At 49.8% G+C, this 18,246-nt stretch overlaps 1 protein-coding gene across 1 annotated transcript in view; it reads right to left on the bottom strand.

Moving 5' to 3' along the window:
• The window catches only part of TRAM2 (translocation associated membrane protein 2), a 76,211-nt gene extending 58,036 nt beyond the window's left edge, over positions 1 to 18,175 (bottom strand). The window contains exon 1 of the mRNA XM_046639952.1: positions 17,938 to 18,175. Coding sequence (XP_046495908.1) covers positions 17,938 to 18,057 — 120 coding nt within the window. The 5' untranslated portion in view covers positions 18,058 to 18,175. The remainder of the gene's footprint in view (positions 1 to 17,937) is intronic.
• Positions 18,176 to 18,246: the final 71 nt, after the last annotated feature.

The following is an 18,246-nucleotide window of genomic DNA, read 5'->3' as shown; positions in this document are numbered from 1 at the left end:
TCTCTGTAAGGAGCTCCAGGCACCACACAGAAATGCCATGAGTGTCTTTTCACTTTCAAGAGGTCTCCGTGGAAATACACAAAACCAAACGCGATGTGGAGCCAGTCCTCTCCAATCTGTTTAGTTTTACACGTGCCCCTAGTCTGGGACTTCGGCCACGTCATCATGGTCATTTTTTAGAAGTAAAATGGAGAAAAGGCACTTAGGAATAATCCCAGAAACCATTCTTGGAGGAAGCTGAGCTTGCAAGCTGAAGGACAGTATATTTAGCTAAAACATGACAGGGGGAAGGTCTGGGATACTATATTTGGGCAAACCATTGATTTGGGGTTTGGTGAAGTTCTGGCTCTGGCAGTGGCACCCTTCTCCCACCCTGCCCCGCCCCCACCCCAGGCCACATGGACTCGGCTCTCACACAGGCAAAATCCAAGGACTTCTCCCCAGGGTTCTGGAGAGCAGAGGTGGCATGACTCCAGGGAGCGACAGGGTGAGAAACAATCAATCAGCAAGCAGCCAGCAGGGAGCCAACAATAAGCCTGGAGAGGAGCCCGAAGCACCGGGTGGTAATGTGTCCCAGCCCGAGGTGCAGAAGCCCCCCAAGGATCCAGTCCCGTAAGGAGCACCTCACAACTCTGGCCACACTGAACTGTAACCAGGGCTTTCTTACCCATCTTCCTCATTAGCCTGAGCAGGGAGTTCATCTCAATCATCCCCATGTCCCAGGCACCCTCAATTAGTCCGTGCTCAACAACTGTTTGTGGAATGAATTTAAAAGAGTTCTGGAGATTGGCTGCACAACAATGTGGATGTACTTATTACCAAACCGTACACTTAAAAAATGGTTAAGATACTAAATTTTATGTTGCATATATTTTACCACAATTTAAAAAAGCAAAACAATAATAGCACATCTTACAGGAAAAAAAGGTGGTGACACTCAGAAACTTCCAGTACTCACTGTATGAAATTTGGTGGAGCGTGGGTTGAATAATTTGAGTGTAAGAAGAATGCGGTGGGTTTAATTAGGTAACTGTTATCAACAGTGAATGAAGATTTACTGCAATGAAGAGTCACAGCCTTTAGAGCTGGCACTCTCATTTATTAAAGGAGAGAGACAGAGGGCTGTTCATGCACCCGCCTTCACCCACGCTTCCTTACAGAATGGGAGGGTGGCGTTTTGCAAAGTGACATCTGTGGCATGTTCCTAAATACTGTGTGAAAGACATGGTCAGAAAGTCTGAGAAATGTTGGTCGCCACTTTAATAAGTGTATATGATACGTGAATCTCCAAGAAAGAGGGCACGGTACCAAGAGTTTCACACACCCCTGTGACCAACCTCCCCACCTCCCATGGCCACCCCCAGGGATTTCAACAGCCTGGAACTCGGATCGGGAAACCTCAGGGTAAGAGATGACGGGTTACCTGGCTGTGTGACAGACGCTGGCTGTGTGATCTTGGGCAAGTTTCTTGAATTCTATAGGCCTCAATCTCCTTCCCTCTAAAACGGAGTACAGGACCTGGACTCTGCAGCCAGAGGGATGGGCTCTGAATTGTGGGGAAGGACATTTACGGCCCCTGGGAGCCTGGTCAGGTTACTCAGTCTTTCTAAACCTCAGTGCTCTCATCTGTAAAATTGGAGTAACCACAGCATCTGCCCCATGGGGTGACAGTGAGGACTGAATGAGAGAATTTGGGTCAAGTGCTCATGACAGTACTTGGCACAAGGTAAGCACTCCAGACCTTTCTTTGACTCAAGAAACTGTGAAGTGCTGGATAAATGTCACCATCCTTTAAGGACCGAGCCAAGCTTCTTTCATGAAGCTTCACTGATGGCCAGAACCTCAAAGCTCTCTCAGCCCTGGGCTTACACCGTTTGTAAGACCACTATATCAGCACGGATTTATTTGGCATTTATTTAGTCAAATGCTGACATGTAGTGTTATAGCCAACAGTGATATGTACTGTTTCAGATATAAGTCTTATCTCAGGTTCCTTTTTTTCCAAAATAGAATTGGGGGAAGTTAAATGAATTTAAAAGCTATACATACCTACTGTAAGAAAATTGTAAAAGGAGAGCATATTACACTGAAAGCTAAAGTCTTGCATAACCTACCTTCTAGAGACATAATCGATGTTGACAGTCTGCTGTGCTCTTTGCAGATTTTGCGTGTGCGTATATAAACAGAAATTTTTTATTAAAATGGGCTCATTCTGTACGTACTAATCTACAACGTATTTTTTTCCTGAAACATCAGTCCATGTCAATACATAAAGATCGCCCTTATCCTCTTTTAAAGTTCTAGAGTATTCCATTGTATGGCTATACCATAGTTTACTTAATCAGTTCAATATAGATGGATATTTGGGTTGTTTCAAATGAATGATGACCTTAGAACAAGAGCTGTGTCCTGTGTATTCTGTCATTGCCATAGAGTTAGCATAGCACACACAGTAAGAACTCAGTAAATTCTGTTGTGCAAACTCTGACAATATTTGCCTCTGAATCACAGCTGACTATTGGGACAGAGTCTATCAGACACAGCTCTCAAGAGCCAGCACTGCTGTGTGAAGCCTGGATAATAATGAGCAATATTCACAATGCTGGCGCTGAGATATAACTTCCAGATCAAAACAACAAACTGTTCAGTATAGTTTCAGTGCTGGCTCCTGTTCCATATTAAAATTTCCAGCAATTCTACTCCTAGGTATATATCCAAGAGAAATGAAAATATTATGGCCCCACAAAAACTTGTACATGAATGTTCATAGCAGCATTATTCATGTAGTATGGTAAAAAAAACCCAAATGTCCATCAACTGGCGAGTGGATAAACGAAATGTGGTATTTGCATACAGTGGAATATTACTGAGTCATAAAAAGGAACGCGGTACTCATCCATGCTACAAGAGGGATGACCCTTGAAAACATTATGCTAAGTGAAAGAGGGCAATCACAAAAGACCACATATTATATGATTCCACTTACATAAAATGTCCAGAATAGGCAAATCCAAACAGACAGAAAGTAGATTAGTGGTTGGCAGGCGTAGGAGTGATGGGAAGTGACTGTTATTTGGTTTCTTTGGGACATGATGAAAATGTTCTGGAATTAGATAATGGTGATAGTTGCAAAACATGGTAAATATACTAAAAGCCACTGAACTGTACACTTTAAATGGTGAATCTTAGGATAGATGAATTATATCTCAATTAAAGACGCAAAAAAATTCTTTGAAAACTGGCTATCAGTTGGTAATTCTACTTTACCACTTATTTACAGAAAGAATATTACAGGAGAACCAACAGAATGCCAAGCCTTGTGCTGGGTACTGGAGACACCATGGTGAGCAGGACCATCTGCTGCCCTGGAGGAGGCAGTGGAGAGTGACGAGGCCACACCCTGTAGAGGCGGGGGCACTAAAAACTGTGATATGCTACAAGACATGCCTGTATAGGTACAAAATGACATGCCCACCAAGATATTCACTGCAGCGTTGTTTATAAGAGCAAAAGATTGGAAACAACTCAAGTGTCCATCAAAAGGGGACTGCTCAAATGGATTACACTGAACCTGCACAACGGCTGCCTACGCAACCTCAGACACGAATGAGGAAATTCTATGTGTTCTGACGTGGAAAGATCTCTGGGATATTTTGTTAACCAAAGAAGGCAAGGTGCGAACAGTGCAGATAATACACTTCGCTTTGCATAAGGAAGGGAGCTGGAATATACACACACACGTAAAATCTATCATACATTTATAGCTGCTTGTATTGGCATAAATAAGCCCAGGAAGGATACATAAAAATAAATAAAACTGGTTACTTGGGGGCAGCGGAGGAGAGCTGCATGAGTAGAGGTGGGGGAGGGACACTGCTCAATGGATTCCTTTGTATATGTTTTTGACTTTTGAACAATGTGACTGTATTGCCAAATATCACCTATTCAAAAAACTTTTTTAAGCTTTAAAGGACTAAGATTCTAGGTTCTCTATCAGTGCGCAGGTGCTGAAGTCACCAGCATCCCTAAGGTGCTCATAAGCATCTCTCACGAGTTACTGAGAAGCCAGAAGGAACAGCATGGATGGAAAAGCTGCAGATGACCAGCAGCAGCAGAAGGCAACTCAAGACACACGCGATGCTGCACATGCGCTGGACCATCTGCCATCAGTGCACATCAACCATGCGTCAGGTAGAGGAGCGCAGGGGAAACAGACAACGTGCAGCAACCCTTCCTCTCAGGGGCTCAGAGCAAGTCAAGGTCCTGGCCGCACCCCACCGCCCAGGACCTTCCTAGTACAAATATGATCATGTCCCTCCCGCGCCTGGAAATCTTCAATGGCTCCCTATTACCCAAGCTGAGGAGCAAATTCAAGTTTTGAATAGGGGCCTCCACTGCCTGAACCCTGCCTGCCAGTCCAGACTTATCTTCCATCACTTCCTTCCTTAACTGCTGCCCCCCAACTTTGGCAACACAGAGCCACCCGCCACACACACCGCCCCCACCACTGCCCCCACATCTCTGTTCTTTACACAGGTCCTCTTGCTGCCTGGAACACCCTCTCCCCAGCATGTCTGCCTGGCCAATGTCCCTCAGCCCTCAAGGCCCAGACGGAACTTCTCCTTTTTCAGATCAACTGTCCCTCATCCTCCCAGGGGGGTTATGCTCCCTTCCCTGACTCTCACACTGTACCTCATACACACAAGGACAGCAATGACACTGTCACCTCCCTGAGGACTCTTGGCTCCGCGATGGCAGAATCTTCACCTTTTCATCTTTTATCCTGGCCCCGAGAACAGTGCTTGGCAGAAAGCAGATGCTCAGTCTAAGTCTGGCTGAGTGAATAAACAAGAGACACAGAGGCGGGCAGAAAGGAGCAATGCCCTCTATCAGGGAAGAGGGCCAGGGAAGCGTTCTGAGCAGGTGGTCTCTGTGCGACATCAGAGGTAGGCACTGAAGGAGAAGTAGGAGTGAGTAAGACAGGGGCAAAGAGAAGATGGGGGCGGGGGGATGCATGAACAAAAGCAGGGAGGCAGGAAAGAGGAGGGAATATTCAGGAACCACAGGTGTGTGGTTTGCTATGAGGGTCAGGGCAGAGGCGGGGCCTGAGTGAGGAGCAGAGGAGGTGGAGGACAAAGGCTGGTCAGGTTTCGGAGGAGCCTTGAAGGCTGTGGTAAGCAGCTCAGACTCCAGGTGGGCACCATGGCAGGCGTGTAAGTAAGGGAGACCCACAATGGACTCCTTGTTTGAGGCCAAGCAGTGGCAGCTGTGTGGAAGAAGGACCAGAGGGGAGACAAGACAAGAGGCTCAGGACCAAGTTAGGACCCACTGTTACATTTCAGGTGAGAGATGTCAAGGGTCTGAGCTAAGGCCACAGAGCAGTAAGGGCAAGGGGGCCATGGGGACAATTCAGGAGGTAAAACTGACGGGACTTAGGGAGCAGATGTGGGGGACGAGGTAAGGGAGAAGTGACGACTGTGGGTTTTTGTTTTCTTTCCATCTTCCGGAGACGATGTAAACTACAGTCACTCATGGGGGTACAGGGTGTTTAACGAAATCGTGGGGGGATCACCAACAGGCCTTGGTAGGAAGACCCCCAGGTGTTCAACTAGAGAACTAGAAATGAGACCGTGGGAAAATCTCATTGCATGTTTCCAGGGGTCTGGCGAAGGTTTAGAGATAGAACGCACATGACGGATCAGCTAGGCCTCATTTTGTCAAGCTCACTTCAGAGAATTATTTACTGACACCCGCCAGGTCTTCCCTGACAAATATGGGCAGACTCAGTACAGACGGAGGGCTGGAGAACTCGGTGAGGGAAGCTACACACAGGCCACGCCCACATTCCCCGGTCTGCCAATCAACGCCCCATGTGCCTCCCGCCACCACCAATCCCTAGAAAAGCCTCCCCAAAAGAAGTGTGTGTCCCACCTCCCTCCACCAACCCCACCTCAAACACTGGAACAAAACCAGCTTCCTTAGGTAAGGCCACAGAACTCGAATGCAAGCCTCTTCACGGCTTCTTTAGCTAAAAAAAATAGGTGGAGGAAAAAGATGTTCCATGCAGCTGAAACCCTACTTTTAAAAAATCAGAAATCACATGAGATGCAAAACTACCTTTTTAATAAGTCTGAAGGACACTTCAGTGATAAAGTCATGCAAAGGCAACACAAGACAGAAAAACAGAATGACAGTCATGTTCAAGGGCAGCCCCGCATCACCGTGCACCTCGAGTTACAACCAGATCTGAGGAGAAGCTGTTTCTCTCTCCCAGCTCTAACTGTCCTCGCCTGCCCCACACAACAGCCCAGCCACTTGAGTGTCACACAGAGCGCATGTGGAAGGAGAGCTGGGAGGGAGGGGCCCTGCCGTTCCGGGAGTCTCTGAATCCACACTAGAGAGTCCAGGTGTGGGGATCCCGGGGAGGACTTCCTGGCTGGGGGTGGAGACTGAAATTTCGGGGGGCAGGGGCCAGTTCTCATGTGGATCAGAGCCACAGCCTTCTGACCAGACTGCTCATCTCCAATCTCACCCTCCAGGCAGTCTCCAGAGCTAACTCCTCATGTCAGTGTCCTGCCCAGAGCTCCTCAAAGGCTCCCCACTACCTCCAGGATAAAGTCTCAACTCCTTGGCATGACCTACAAGGCACTCCATGATCTGGTCCCTCCTCCCCTCTTTGCTCCACCTCCAGAGGATCCTAGGACACGAGCCAGATGCTCCACACCAGCCCCAGGCCCTCTTCACCTCTGTGCCTTCACAAGGATGAGCTGATCCCTCTGTCTAGTGCGCCCCCCCCATTCTGTTCTCTCCCTGGCCTTACCCAGCATCCACTCACCCCTATTGTGGGCTAGGAGCCCCTCCTCCACGTTCCCAAAGCATCCCCTCTAGCAGACCGTTACTTAGTGAACACCACTGTGTGCTGGATACAGAAGACCAAGATGGCAGCTCAACTGGAGACTCATCATCAAGTACTTGTTTCCTTTTACCTGTCTCCCTTACTAGATGGTAAGGTTGTTCCCTGCAATTGGGGAATGTGTCCTTTTCCCGTGTTCCCAGCATCTAGAACAACGCCTCACACAAAAGCACTGTTCACTCAATGTCTGTAGAATGAAGGGGCAAGAGATTAGAACCAGCTTAGGCCAGACTCACATCCCTTGGGCCATGTAAGCAACGACCCCACCAGTGGGACCCAGAGACCAGCAGCGTTGGTCAAGTTACACTTCGCTACAAGCCGCAGGCTAACGGTGTGGTAAGTGTCCAATGACAATCTGACAAGGCCACAACTGTCATGCCTGGAGTATCTGGACCCAAGAAACTCAAGAACAGTAGCTGAGAAACGTCTCCTTCTCCAAAAATGACCACAGTACAGCAAGTCGTGTCAACAAATACATTAGCCAGCTTCCATTTCAGATTTCAGTGTCTTGCACAGAGAAGGTGTATGTAATGAATGACTGAAAAAGAAAGAAAGAAAATTGAAACGCCAGGTAGTGAATAGTTTTGAATGAAGACGTTTCCCAGGGTGGATGATAAGAATGTCAAAAGTGTTTCTTTCACATTTCTTGATTAATAAAGAGCCCTGTATAGCAGACCAACTTTGCCTTTTATTTCAGTGCTATAAAACTGGCTTGCCAGAAATGTCTGGGGCTGAATCATTTTGCACAGTCAAATTTTCCATATTGCTAAAGATTTACGTATTGAAATTTTAATCACTGTGGATGGAAATCTTTCTAAAATCTTTCTGAGTATATTGCATATCCTCTACTTTTTCATGAAACTACTGGTAATCATTATGATCAAGTACTGCACTAGTCTGTCATAATAACCTCAAAACTTACAGAAGCTGTTTGTTCTAAATGACATTCTAAACCACACTAGGTATTCATGTCCTTTTTTCATTTCTTATGACATTTTAGTATTTAATAATGGATAAGGGCCAGCCCCATGGCCGAGTGGTTAAGTTCACACATTCCACTTCGGCGGCCCAGGGTTTCACTGGTTGGGATCCTGGGTGCGGGCATGGTACGGCTCGTCAGGCCATGCTGAGGCAGCGCCCCACATGCCACAACTAGAAGGACCCACAGCTAAAGTATACAACTATGTACTGGTGTTAGCTCAGGTGCCAATCTTAAAAAAAAAAAAGAAAATAATAACAATAATGATGATGGATAGCCCTCCCAGCTGTCAGCCACCCCCCCAACCCCAGCCACTTCTCCCATTTATCTTATTCTTTCTTCTGTCATCTTGGCAACCAGACAACCAAGCTTCACATAACTGTATGTAAAGCAAGTATAGGTAGGCTTTGAGCAATGACCTGAGGGATCAGCCCAGGCATGGCGTACACAGCATCAGGGTGCCGTCCTGCAAGTGGAGGGCCATCACAGGGCAGCTCTGGGACCTCCCCTGCATCCTCCTTCTCAGCTATGTTCCAAATGGATGGGGCAGCCACAAAGGGGAGTTCCACATAGTCGAGGTATCACCCTAACGCTTTTCAAATGTAACGACAACAATAGGCAACACGTACTGAGTTCTTAGCCCATACCAGATCTTCTTCTATGTGCCATATTTGTATTAACAGAAATGTTAATCTAACATTTCTAATGCTCCCAATAACCCTATGACATATTACTATCCCATTTTACTGATGAGGAAACTGAGGCACAGAGATGTTAAATAATTTACCAAGATGACACTGCTAGGACACAGAAAACCAGAATACAAACTCAGGCAGTCAGCTCCCGGCCAGGACCTCAGCCGATGCAATCTCTGGCCTCTAACGGTCCCCTAACAGACCACACCACAAGGATCCCTTATTACGTATTACCACAAAAACAAAAAAACAAAAACTCAGAAAGCAAGTGTAGACCAGCACTGCCCAAGAGAATTTTCTGAGATGATCAAAATGTTCTAGATCTGCCCTACCAAGCCCTTGAAACGTGGCTAGTGTGAATGAGGAATCGAATTTTTAATCTCATTTCATTTTAATGAATTTACATTTAAAAAGACAAACGTGGCTAGGAGTGACCTAACGGATGGCACAGGTGTAGACTAGTTTTGGTGAGTCAAATACTGTGCTATTTCAAACAGTACATATGATGGATAACTCCTACTTGAAACCAGACTTCAGAATAATATAATTAGCACTGATGCCTCTCCTCACACCATCTTCTCACCCCAGTACTGCTTTTAACCCATTCTCATAACTTTGAGGAAGACAGCATGCCACGCTGTCAGAGTAACTGAGGAGGGCTTCCAAATGAAGTAGGAGCTTGTAGAAATAACGGTATTAGTTGGCCAGGCAAAACGGCAAGAGCACTGGGGGGGGACAGATCAGAGGTCAGGCTTCAGACACTAGGCTCACCCTATTGATCTGAAAAAAAAATAAGCCACAGATGAGTGAATGTGTGTATGCAATGAACATATCACTGAATATGAAAACACACTCAAGCCCAGGGCCCCAGACCACATTCAGAGGACTGGAATGATAAGACCTGACTCGACACAGCAGAAGGCATGGGCCATTCTGTGCAGGGCAGTGACCTTTCCTTGCTCCTCCCAGGTCCCATGGTGGGCCTTGAAGACATCTTGTCTTGGCCCTGACGTGACAATCTTAAACCAAGCCTTCCCCCTACCCGCACCCCAGAAGATTCCTTTCTAATATATGGATTTTCTCCATCCCCACCACTGGTTCCACTAAGCTGTATTATCTGTCAAACCCAAATTTAGGCTAGAACCTGACTTCAACTCAAATAAGAAATGAAACCAAGATTAGAAATTGCACCACTAACCCAATGGAAGTGCAACTGTATTCTGACTAACCCTAAACCAATACGGCTGGGAGGATGTTGCCTCCTCCCCTCTCGTCCCAATTTCTGACTGGCAGCTTAAGTTTTATACACATTTTCCAGCCCTGTTCTGCATAACATGTTAAGAAGGCAAGACTGAGCCCGAGGACGGCTGACACCTTCAGGAAGCAAGGGGGGCCCAGGTCGGTGAGGGGCTCATGGGGGCCACACAGCTATTTAGTGGCAGAGCCCAGGAAAGAATCCGGGCCCCCAGGTCCTCACCCCTTCCACCACGCACCTCCTTTCCCAGGCCACAACTCACGCCTCCAGAACTGTGGAAGAGGAGCACGTGTTCACACTTCATGCCAAACCAGAGACCAAACTGCAACTAACAACAAAACAAATCAGCTATCGACCATTCCTTTCCACTTCCACATCGCTCTCCCAAACAAGAGTCACAAAATCCATACAAACAGGTTACTCCTTGCCCATCGAGGTCAAAAACTGACCCAGTCCAAAGCCAGGCTACAAATTAAACACCCTCTCAACTCCACAAGTGTTGGGTCTGAAAAGTTCAATTCTGCTCCAAGCTCCGAGGAATTCTCAGCAGGAAACCAGGCATTGTGAAGCGGGCCCTGCGATTTCCTGCAGGTCTCCAGGAGTTGCTGGAGGGAAAGGCCTGTTTATCCTGGGACTGCTCCTCCAGGTCAGGAGCCCCCAGGCTGCTCTGAACCTCCGGGAAAGGAACTGATAATACATCCCCATCCTGGGCACCTCTCCACCTAAAGCCACATTCTCACTGACTCTCAGCGCTGCCTTTTGGCAGATTCCGGCACTGCCGCAGGCACACAGAGCAGACTGCAAACACTTGCAGAGGGACTAGCAGGATCCTGGGCTCCTCAAAGCCAGGTGGGGTGGTCAACAGGGGAAGCAGGGGCATGTTTGCAAAAATTACATCTTTACGCTTTGTGGCAGGTAGACACACACTTCCCCCTACCCAAAAGCTACAGAAGTCTTCATAATGATGGTGGGTCGCCAAAAAGTCTCTCTTTAAAATTCTCTGTAAAAAGATTCTCCACACCTTTATAATAAAGATGAAGGAACAAATTGATTAAGCTAATAATACTCTGCCCTTGGAAAACTCGGGAGCTTTACTAAGAAACCCTCTCCCTACGGGGCAACTGAGGCTCCAAAGATTATGTCCTTCTCACCCCAGGTATAATCACCACCCCCACCAACCCAAAAGGAACATCACAGACCATGTTGGAGTTTGATGGCAAAAATCTTAAGAAACCATATCAAAGAGTTTTCCTTAACCTCAACCACAGTTTCAAGGAGTAATGGCCTCCTAGTGCTAGAACTCATACCTGCACACAAATACGTACACACACACACACACACCCCCACTGCCTTTGGTCAGCTCACTTATTCGTAAAGCTGTAAAGCACACGAGTACCAGCTGTGCCTCACAAGATGGCTAGGAGTGGCCACCACTCTCGCCCTTTGACTTCTGACAACCCCACCCTCAAGGTGTTAGGTCTCAGTTCAATAAAGCACCCCCTCCACCAATAGTAATGGCTGGAAGTTGAGGCCCCACAGTCTGTGAGCCTGGAAGACGCAGCTGCCACTTACATCAAGTGCAAGTTCTGCCTCCCATCCACAAATAGTCTATCAACTTTAAGCTACTGCACTGTGACCTCTGTGAGGACAGGGACCCAACCTTATTCAGCTGCATTCCCAGAGCTCACACAGGCACACAGCAGGCACTCAATAAACAGCTGCCAAATAAATGAGCACAGCACACTTAAGAAAGACAGACCCATTTCAAGGCTTCTCCACATACACTGGCATCCAAAGGTAGCATCTAGAACTCCAGGGGGCAGATGTGTAGAAAATGCACTGGATTTGAGTCAGAAGATGTGGACTCAAGCCCCAAGTTTGCCAAAACTTCACTCCACTGTTCTGGAAAAATCTCCCAACCTCTAGGGCTCTTATTTTCCTCTCCTATAAACACAGTAGATGCCTTGAGGTTTCCCTTTAGCCCTTAAACTTGTAAACTGCAAAGAAAAGATGTGCCCTTGAGATCCAGCCACAGTATTAACCTGATGGCGAGGGCAGTGACAATCTAACAGCCACAGGCAGCTCTTCTCACAGGTTTAACAGCAGGTAAAGCCTCTGTCCATTAGCCTGTGCTCACACGAGTCACACATTTGGGTCCCTTCCTACAAGGGAGATGCAAATTTCTATGATTGTTCCTGGCCGAAAAGCCTCCACGTGGAACAATGACCTGCAGACATTACTTCCAGGTAATAAACAGATGCCACTGAGACAAAGACAAATAAAACAGCCGGTGGCGGCATCCTGTAGACACCCTGTTCGTGGAAGCCCCGGGGCTGAGCCGTAATGTGAGCCAGACGGTGCTGAATTCTTATTTTGGCTCCGTCTCTAGCTCAGAGCGGATGGTCCTTGGCCAAGTCTCTCCTCTGGAAGCCAGGCTCTGGATGGGTATGACAACCCCCATAAACCATCCAGATTACAGGGTGAGGCGAGCGAAGCATTTCACAGATGGGACGTGCTGCCAACCCCTCCAGACGAGTGAGGGAAGCTGTCGAGAGGCAACGTGGCTCAGAGCAGCACCTCACCCGACCGTGGGCTCCCACAAACTTGCTGGAGGGCTCCAGAAGCCTCAGAGCCCCGCAACCCGCAATCTGGCTCCATTTCCTCTGCTGAAAAGCAAGGAAAGCCATGTGAACCGACATTGTCCAGAAGATCTGCTTGCAAAGCTCTTTCAACCACACAGTTAACTTGCAATGTTAACCAGTTGTGACTAAGTTAGGTTTGGTTCTCTTCCACTGCGGGACATTTCAGACAGTGGAGGTAAAGCAGGCAAAGCCACAGACTGTGTAGAGACACAGGTCTGCTGCTGAAATGAGAAGGGCTCTGACAGGAGCCACGTCAATAGTTTTACTGTCTTCTTTTGCTTTTTTTCCCCCTTCCTTAACCATTAGGTACCAAGAGATACCAGATACACAGAGCTGGATGAAAAGGTTAAGAGATACTATCAGCCAAGTTTCTCACCAAAGCCTGCTAATGGTGCTCTCGCTGATTAGAAAGCCCTGCTGTAGTTTGGGAGCTCTAATCCCGTCTTATCAACCCTCTGGCTTCGTCATTTATCAACCCTCTGGCTTCGTCATTTATCAGGGCGGGAACGAGAGGTACGTCAGCTGGGCCACAGAGTGATTTCTGGGGCCCCTACCACGATGGAGCAGATCAAAAAGGAGCTCATGCCTGCCAGAGGGAAGTCTGCACCATGGCAACACATGTTCCTCCACAAACAGCCAGGACTAAGGCGCTCTGTTGCGACCGGTCTGAACAGTGCCCCCAAGAAACGAGAGCTGGAGGGTTGAGACATCAGAGGGAGCGAGAGAAAAGGAGCCCCTACTTAGCTTGCAGCCGTTCCCTCCTCCACACAGCTGACACAGCAGCACAAGACTCGCCCATGTTCTAATACGATGGATGTCGAGGAGAAAACAGATGCTGTCCATTGAGTGCCTCCCTGGGGAAAGTGGGGCTCAACACAGAGCGATCACCCCCTTTGGAGAGCAGCCAGCCAGCACTGAGGAACCTGGGGAGGGGTCTCATGGCAAAACATGTCACATCTGAAAGGAAATACAGCGGGGGAGCCCAAGGAGCCAGTCTGATGGTGAACAGGTCCTCAGAGACCCTACAAAGAAGCCAGGAACAGTGGTCCTCAGCGTGGTTCTTGAGACCACAGAGTAAGTGTCTGAGCGCCAGGCACAGTGTCGGGCATTTCTACAGGGATCAGTCTTCACCCTGCAGTTAGGCTTAAAACTCACTAACTGATCAACGCCACCTTTCTGGGTACGACATTTTTGCCAAGGAAAGGAACAGGGATAACCAATGCGCCCTTACACCCTACAGGATAGGGTTATGCGTGAGGCTTGACCAGGAGAAAAACCAGCTCCAAATTTCTGCTCTGTTGTCAGATCACTGAGCAATGCGTGCAGAATCCAACCACAGAACAAGGGAACCCAAGAGACTAAAGGACCCTTCTCGGTTTCCCCTGACTAATTTCTCTAGAACTGATGGACCACGTGAGATGCTGGAGAGGAAGATGCATAAAGTCAGGAACTGTAAAAGCTAGTAAAGGAATGTCTTTAAAACCACATTAGAAGTTAGTGGAAGAGAGACAACCTGCATCCACAGATGCACATTTGTGCCGTTTACACACCTCTTTGTATTAACACAATCTCAGCAGAACTGTTTTGTAACACTAATATTAAGAGTCAGGACCAGCAGCTTCATTTCAGGCTACAGGTATGTCCGGAAGGATGTGAACTGGTGCCACGGAACCCAAGTACTCACAGGTTGTGACGCACTGGGATCCCATTGTATAAGCTGCCAACACATCATCCTGACAAGTCAATCACGGAGCCAGGAACAGGGAAGAAGGTAATTCCTGGAGAAAAGGCAGCTCTACCATATCTGCCTCCGAAACAATTAAAAAGCAAAAACCAGCCACTACCCAAAAACTCCTCTAGGTCCTAAATCCTCAAGTCATCACAGAGCAAAGAGAAACCAAACCTACAAATGGGCCCAGAATTGTAGAAGCATTTCCTTGCTGCAAGCCAGCAGAGCCTGCCACGAGCTTTAAAACAAACAAAAAAGTTTCTGTCTCGAAAGGACATTTTAGAGGTAACGTATAATTGCTCCTGTCGGTTCGATGCTCCCCCTTTTTCTCCTTCTCTGTTGGCTAATGAGAGTTTTCCTCTTCCCCTGCCCGTTTCAGTTTGAAACGTGGCACTGAATGGGACACTGGAGAGCGAAGAGAAAGGGGAGGGAGAAGGCTGCTTTCAAATCTGACACACATGCCCCAAACGGGCAACACACACATCGACTGGCCGCCCACACCCTGAAGGAAGGTCTGGCTGGGCTCCACCTAAGACAGGGCTGAAGGATAAACTGTGGAGGAGAAACTCCCCCTTGCACCACCTCTCCGGAAAGCAGAGTTAAGAAAGAGAAAGCTGGAAGGGAAGGAGGGGGAAAATAAAGCTCCACATTCCTGACATTTTTTAGCCAAGCGCTGTGGCCACACAGAACAGCTCTATTCCAAACAGCCTGCGAGACGGAAAGAAAACCTGGGTCCAGGGAGAAGTATCTGGCCCCTGCCTTGGAAATGGGAGGAGGAACTTTAGGATGGCCCAAAACTAAACCAAAAGGAGGAGGGAGGGGCCCCCTTTCATGTGTGTTCCCAAAAGGAAGTGGTCCCAAGGGAAGGAATTTGGAGTCATCATCTCCCAGGGGACAGAACTGGAGTCCTGGGGTCCCTCAGGGGGAAACGAAAGCCCCTCTGAAGGCTGGCCAGCTGACGAGTGTGGCTTGAGGAAGGGGCACCAGTTAGGATGCAAGGGCTGTAGCTGCTTGGGGTGAGGGGAGAGGGCCCAATGAACAGGGCAGGGGACCCCGGACAGACAGACGGAGGAGTGGCCAGGAGAGTGGCTCTGTGTGGGAAGAATTCTAATGGAGCTTTCCTGACTCCCGCTTCTGAATGAAGGAATCCTAGCCCTGCCCAAGTTAGAAACCCAAGAGCCTGCCGGCCTCTCTCCTTGCCTCCCCCTTCCCTCTCCGCCTCCTTCTGTCCTCACTTCCAGGAAAAAGTGTGTTAAGTGCAGGACTGCCCCCCACATGCCTCCCTACACACACATACATACACACCACACCTCCAGGGAGAACCCAGAAGACCCCAAGTCATATCTAGTGAGTCCTGCGCTGGGTTAAGAAGCCCCTCCACCCCCAGCTTTCCTCCAACTGTGCAGGTGGCCACATGTGTTGCTCTGAGGTCTCCAGAAGTAACTGAGCTGTTTCTACTCTCATTCAGTAGGGAGGGCAGAACTCCAAAGGCCTGAGTTCCCCCAAAATACCTATCTCTGTGGAGCCACCAGCACACATCACACCGACAATCCCACAACACGCATCTTGGAGAGGAGACAACCTGGTAAGCACGGCCACTGCAGGTCTAAGGCTCTTCAGGAGGAGGGAGCCTGCCGGCCTTCCAGCCAGCTCCCCCACACTCCCAATCCAGTCCCAGGAGGGGGAAGAGGGCAGGCAGTCGTTTTGGTTGTTTTTTCTACCTTGGGTCTTTATCTTCTGTCAGGTCCTGGGAGGAAGGGTTCCTCGCACTTTTCAACTCCCACCAAGCTCCAAGTTTAACGCATCGGCCTTTCCAAAAGACTGGAGGAAGGGAGGGAGGGAGGGACCAAGCCCAAACACTAGGCAGCTCTTTCTGAGCAAAGATGAAGCAGGTACAGCCACAAACCTTAACAGATGCCAGAAGGGCAGCAGAGAGAGCCATAAGGCTGGGCAAGAGACTTCGCTGGCTGCGAGCGAGCGTGTGGCTGTGAGGTCTACAGCTGTCACGTGTGTCTTTCCAACCACACCCTCCAAGACTGGTGACACGGCACTGGGAGGCCTCTTAGAATGGAGGGCAGCAAACAGATACTGAGGGTGTTGGCTGGACAAAACTAACTCCTAGTTCGTTAAGCCTTTATGACGATCAATAATAACAAAGCAGGGGACAGTTTTCACATTTGTGGGATCTGTTGCGGCTTTTGTTGCTGACATGATCTCAGTTAAACCTTACAATAACGCTGTGGGGAAGACAGGTTTTACTAAACTCTTTAATGATGGGGAAACTGAGGCTGCAGTCAGTTTTTGCGTCAGACTAGTGACAGAGCAGGGCCTGAGACACAGGGCCAATCCTACTGACAAAGCCCTTTCAAAGGCACCCTGAGAGCTGTCTGGCTTCCAAGAAGGAAGACGGAGTGAAGAAAAGGGGCGCGCCCAAAAGGTGCAGCGCAGACCCCGCTGCCAGTCCCAGGTCTACCTCCTACAGACCCTGCAGCCCAGCCGAGGACACGTTTGCACATCCAACTGACTGGGCCCCTGCAAGAATGCTGCCAGTTTGAGGGCAGCTGCACCAGCCAAGGAGGACCCTTGTCATCCTTGAGAGGAGACAGAGGGACACAAGGAGGAGCAATTAGCCAGGCTAGGAATCCTCCATCCCCAAGCAGTTCATAAATGGTTACAGCTTCCTAAGCCATCCCTGAGAACGCAGATAAGCAGCCCAACCAGAGGGAGGACAAGGCGTTACCTCCCAGGGGACCAGCTGAGAGTGAGGGGAGTGTCACTCACCTATCTCACTTTTGAGACAAGATATACCACAGCAAGCCCCATACCCAGTTTCCTCCAGTTCTTCCCATTTTGCATATCACGTTTTCTCGCTGGTTCTCCACAGTAGGGACTCCTTTCCATCGGCCCCCTTGGATCATGACCCCCTGTTCTCTGAGGCCCACACCAGCGCTGCTGTCGGGGAGACCCCATCCTCTTCCTCCACCCCGAGGCGACGGGAGAATCACCTTTCCCCCCAAAGCAGAGGGTATCCATGTCCCTCTCCTTGCCGCTGTACCGGGGAGAGCTCTGCGTCCACCACAGACGCCTCTAAAGGGACAGTCCACACAGTGATAAAAGGGATATGAAAACCGGCCTTCTGGGCAAGAGCGGAAAAAAAGGGAGGCAGGAGGACGGCCGAAGAGCACAGCTGGGTCGGGCTGGGGCCACACGTGAACACCCAGCCCAGCCCAGAGTGGAGGATGCAAAAGGCCCAGACAACCGGGCGGGAGGTGGAAAAGGGTCGGGGTCCTTCCCACTGGAAAAGCCCAAAAGACCTGGCAGCCACCGCTTGGGAGGAGAGTTGTGCAATGACTGCGGGTCTGGGAGTCTCCGGGCTTGGCTCCCGGACACCAGAAAGGAAACCCCAGTCGTTGGGCCAGGGTGGCAGCGCTGCGGTTGGTTCGAGGCCAGGCTGAGGATTCAGGGCTGCAGAGAGAGCGAGCTGCAGCGGACGGCGGCTGCCCAAGGGGGCGGCAGAGCGGGACCCGGCTGGCAGGGCGCGGAGCGGGGGCAGTGTCGGGGCTGACGAGGAGGCCAAAGGGGGGAGAGTGCACAAAGCCGGGACTGCACCTAACGTCCGAGGCAGCCAGGCGGCCCGGCTCCGACGAGGCCCCCGGGGACCTGCAGGGGTGAGGCAGGCGGGCGGCGCGCGCGAGGGCGCACTCCCCTCCCCAGCCTCGCTCACCTCGAACATCAGCCCGATGAGGACGCAGAGCACCAGGCAGAAGCCGATGTCCGCATGGTTGTGGATGACGAACTCCTGGCTGAAGAGCGGGTAACTTTTCGTCCTCCTGCGGAAAGCCATGGCAGCGGGCGCGCAGCGGCCGGCCGGGCCCGCACCCTGCGCTCTCCAGCCGCCGCGCAAACTTCTCCAGCCCCGGCCCGGTCCGCCCGCGCCGGCCCGCCGCCACTCGCCCGCCCGCCGGCCCAGCGCCCAACAACTTCTGGGCCCCGCCCCCTTCCTCCGCCCGCCCCGCCCCCGGCCCGCCGCCCG

Source organism: Equus quagga, chromosome 15 (genome assembly GCF_021613505.1).
Source record: "Equus quagga isolate Etosha38 chromosome 15, UCLA_HA_Equagga_1.0, whole genome shotgun sequence".
Classification (NCBI taxonomy): Eukaryota; Metazoa; Chordata; class Mammalia; order Perissodactyla; family Equidae; genus Equus; species Equus quagga.
This window is presented reverse-complemented; position numbering and strand designations above follow the sequence as displayed.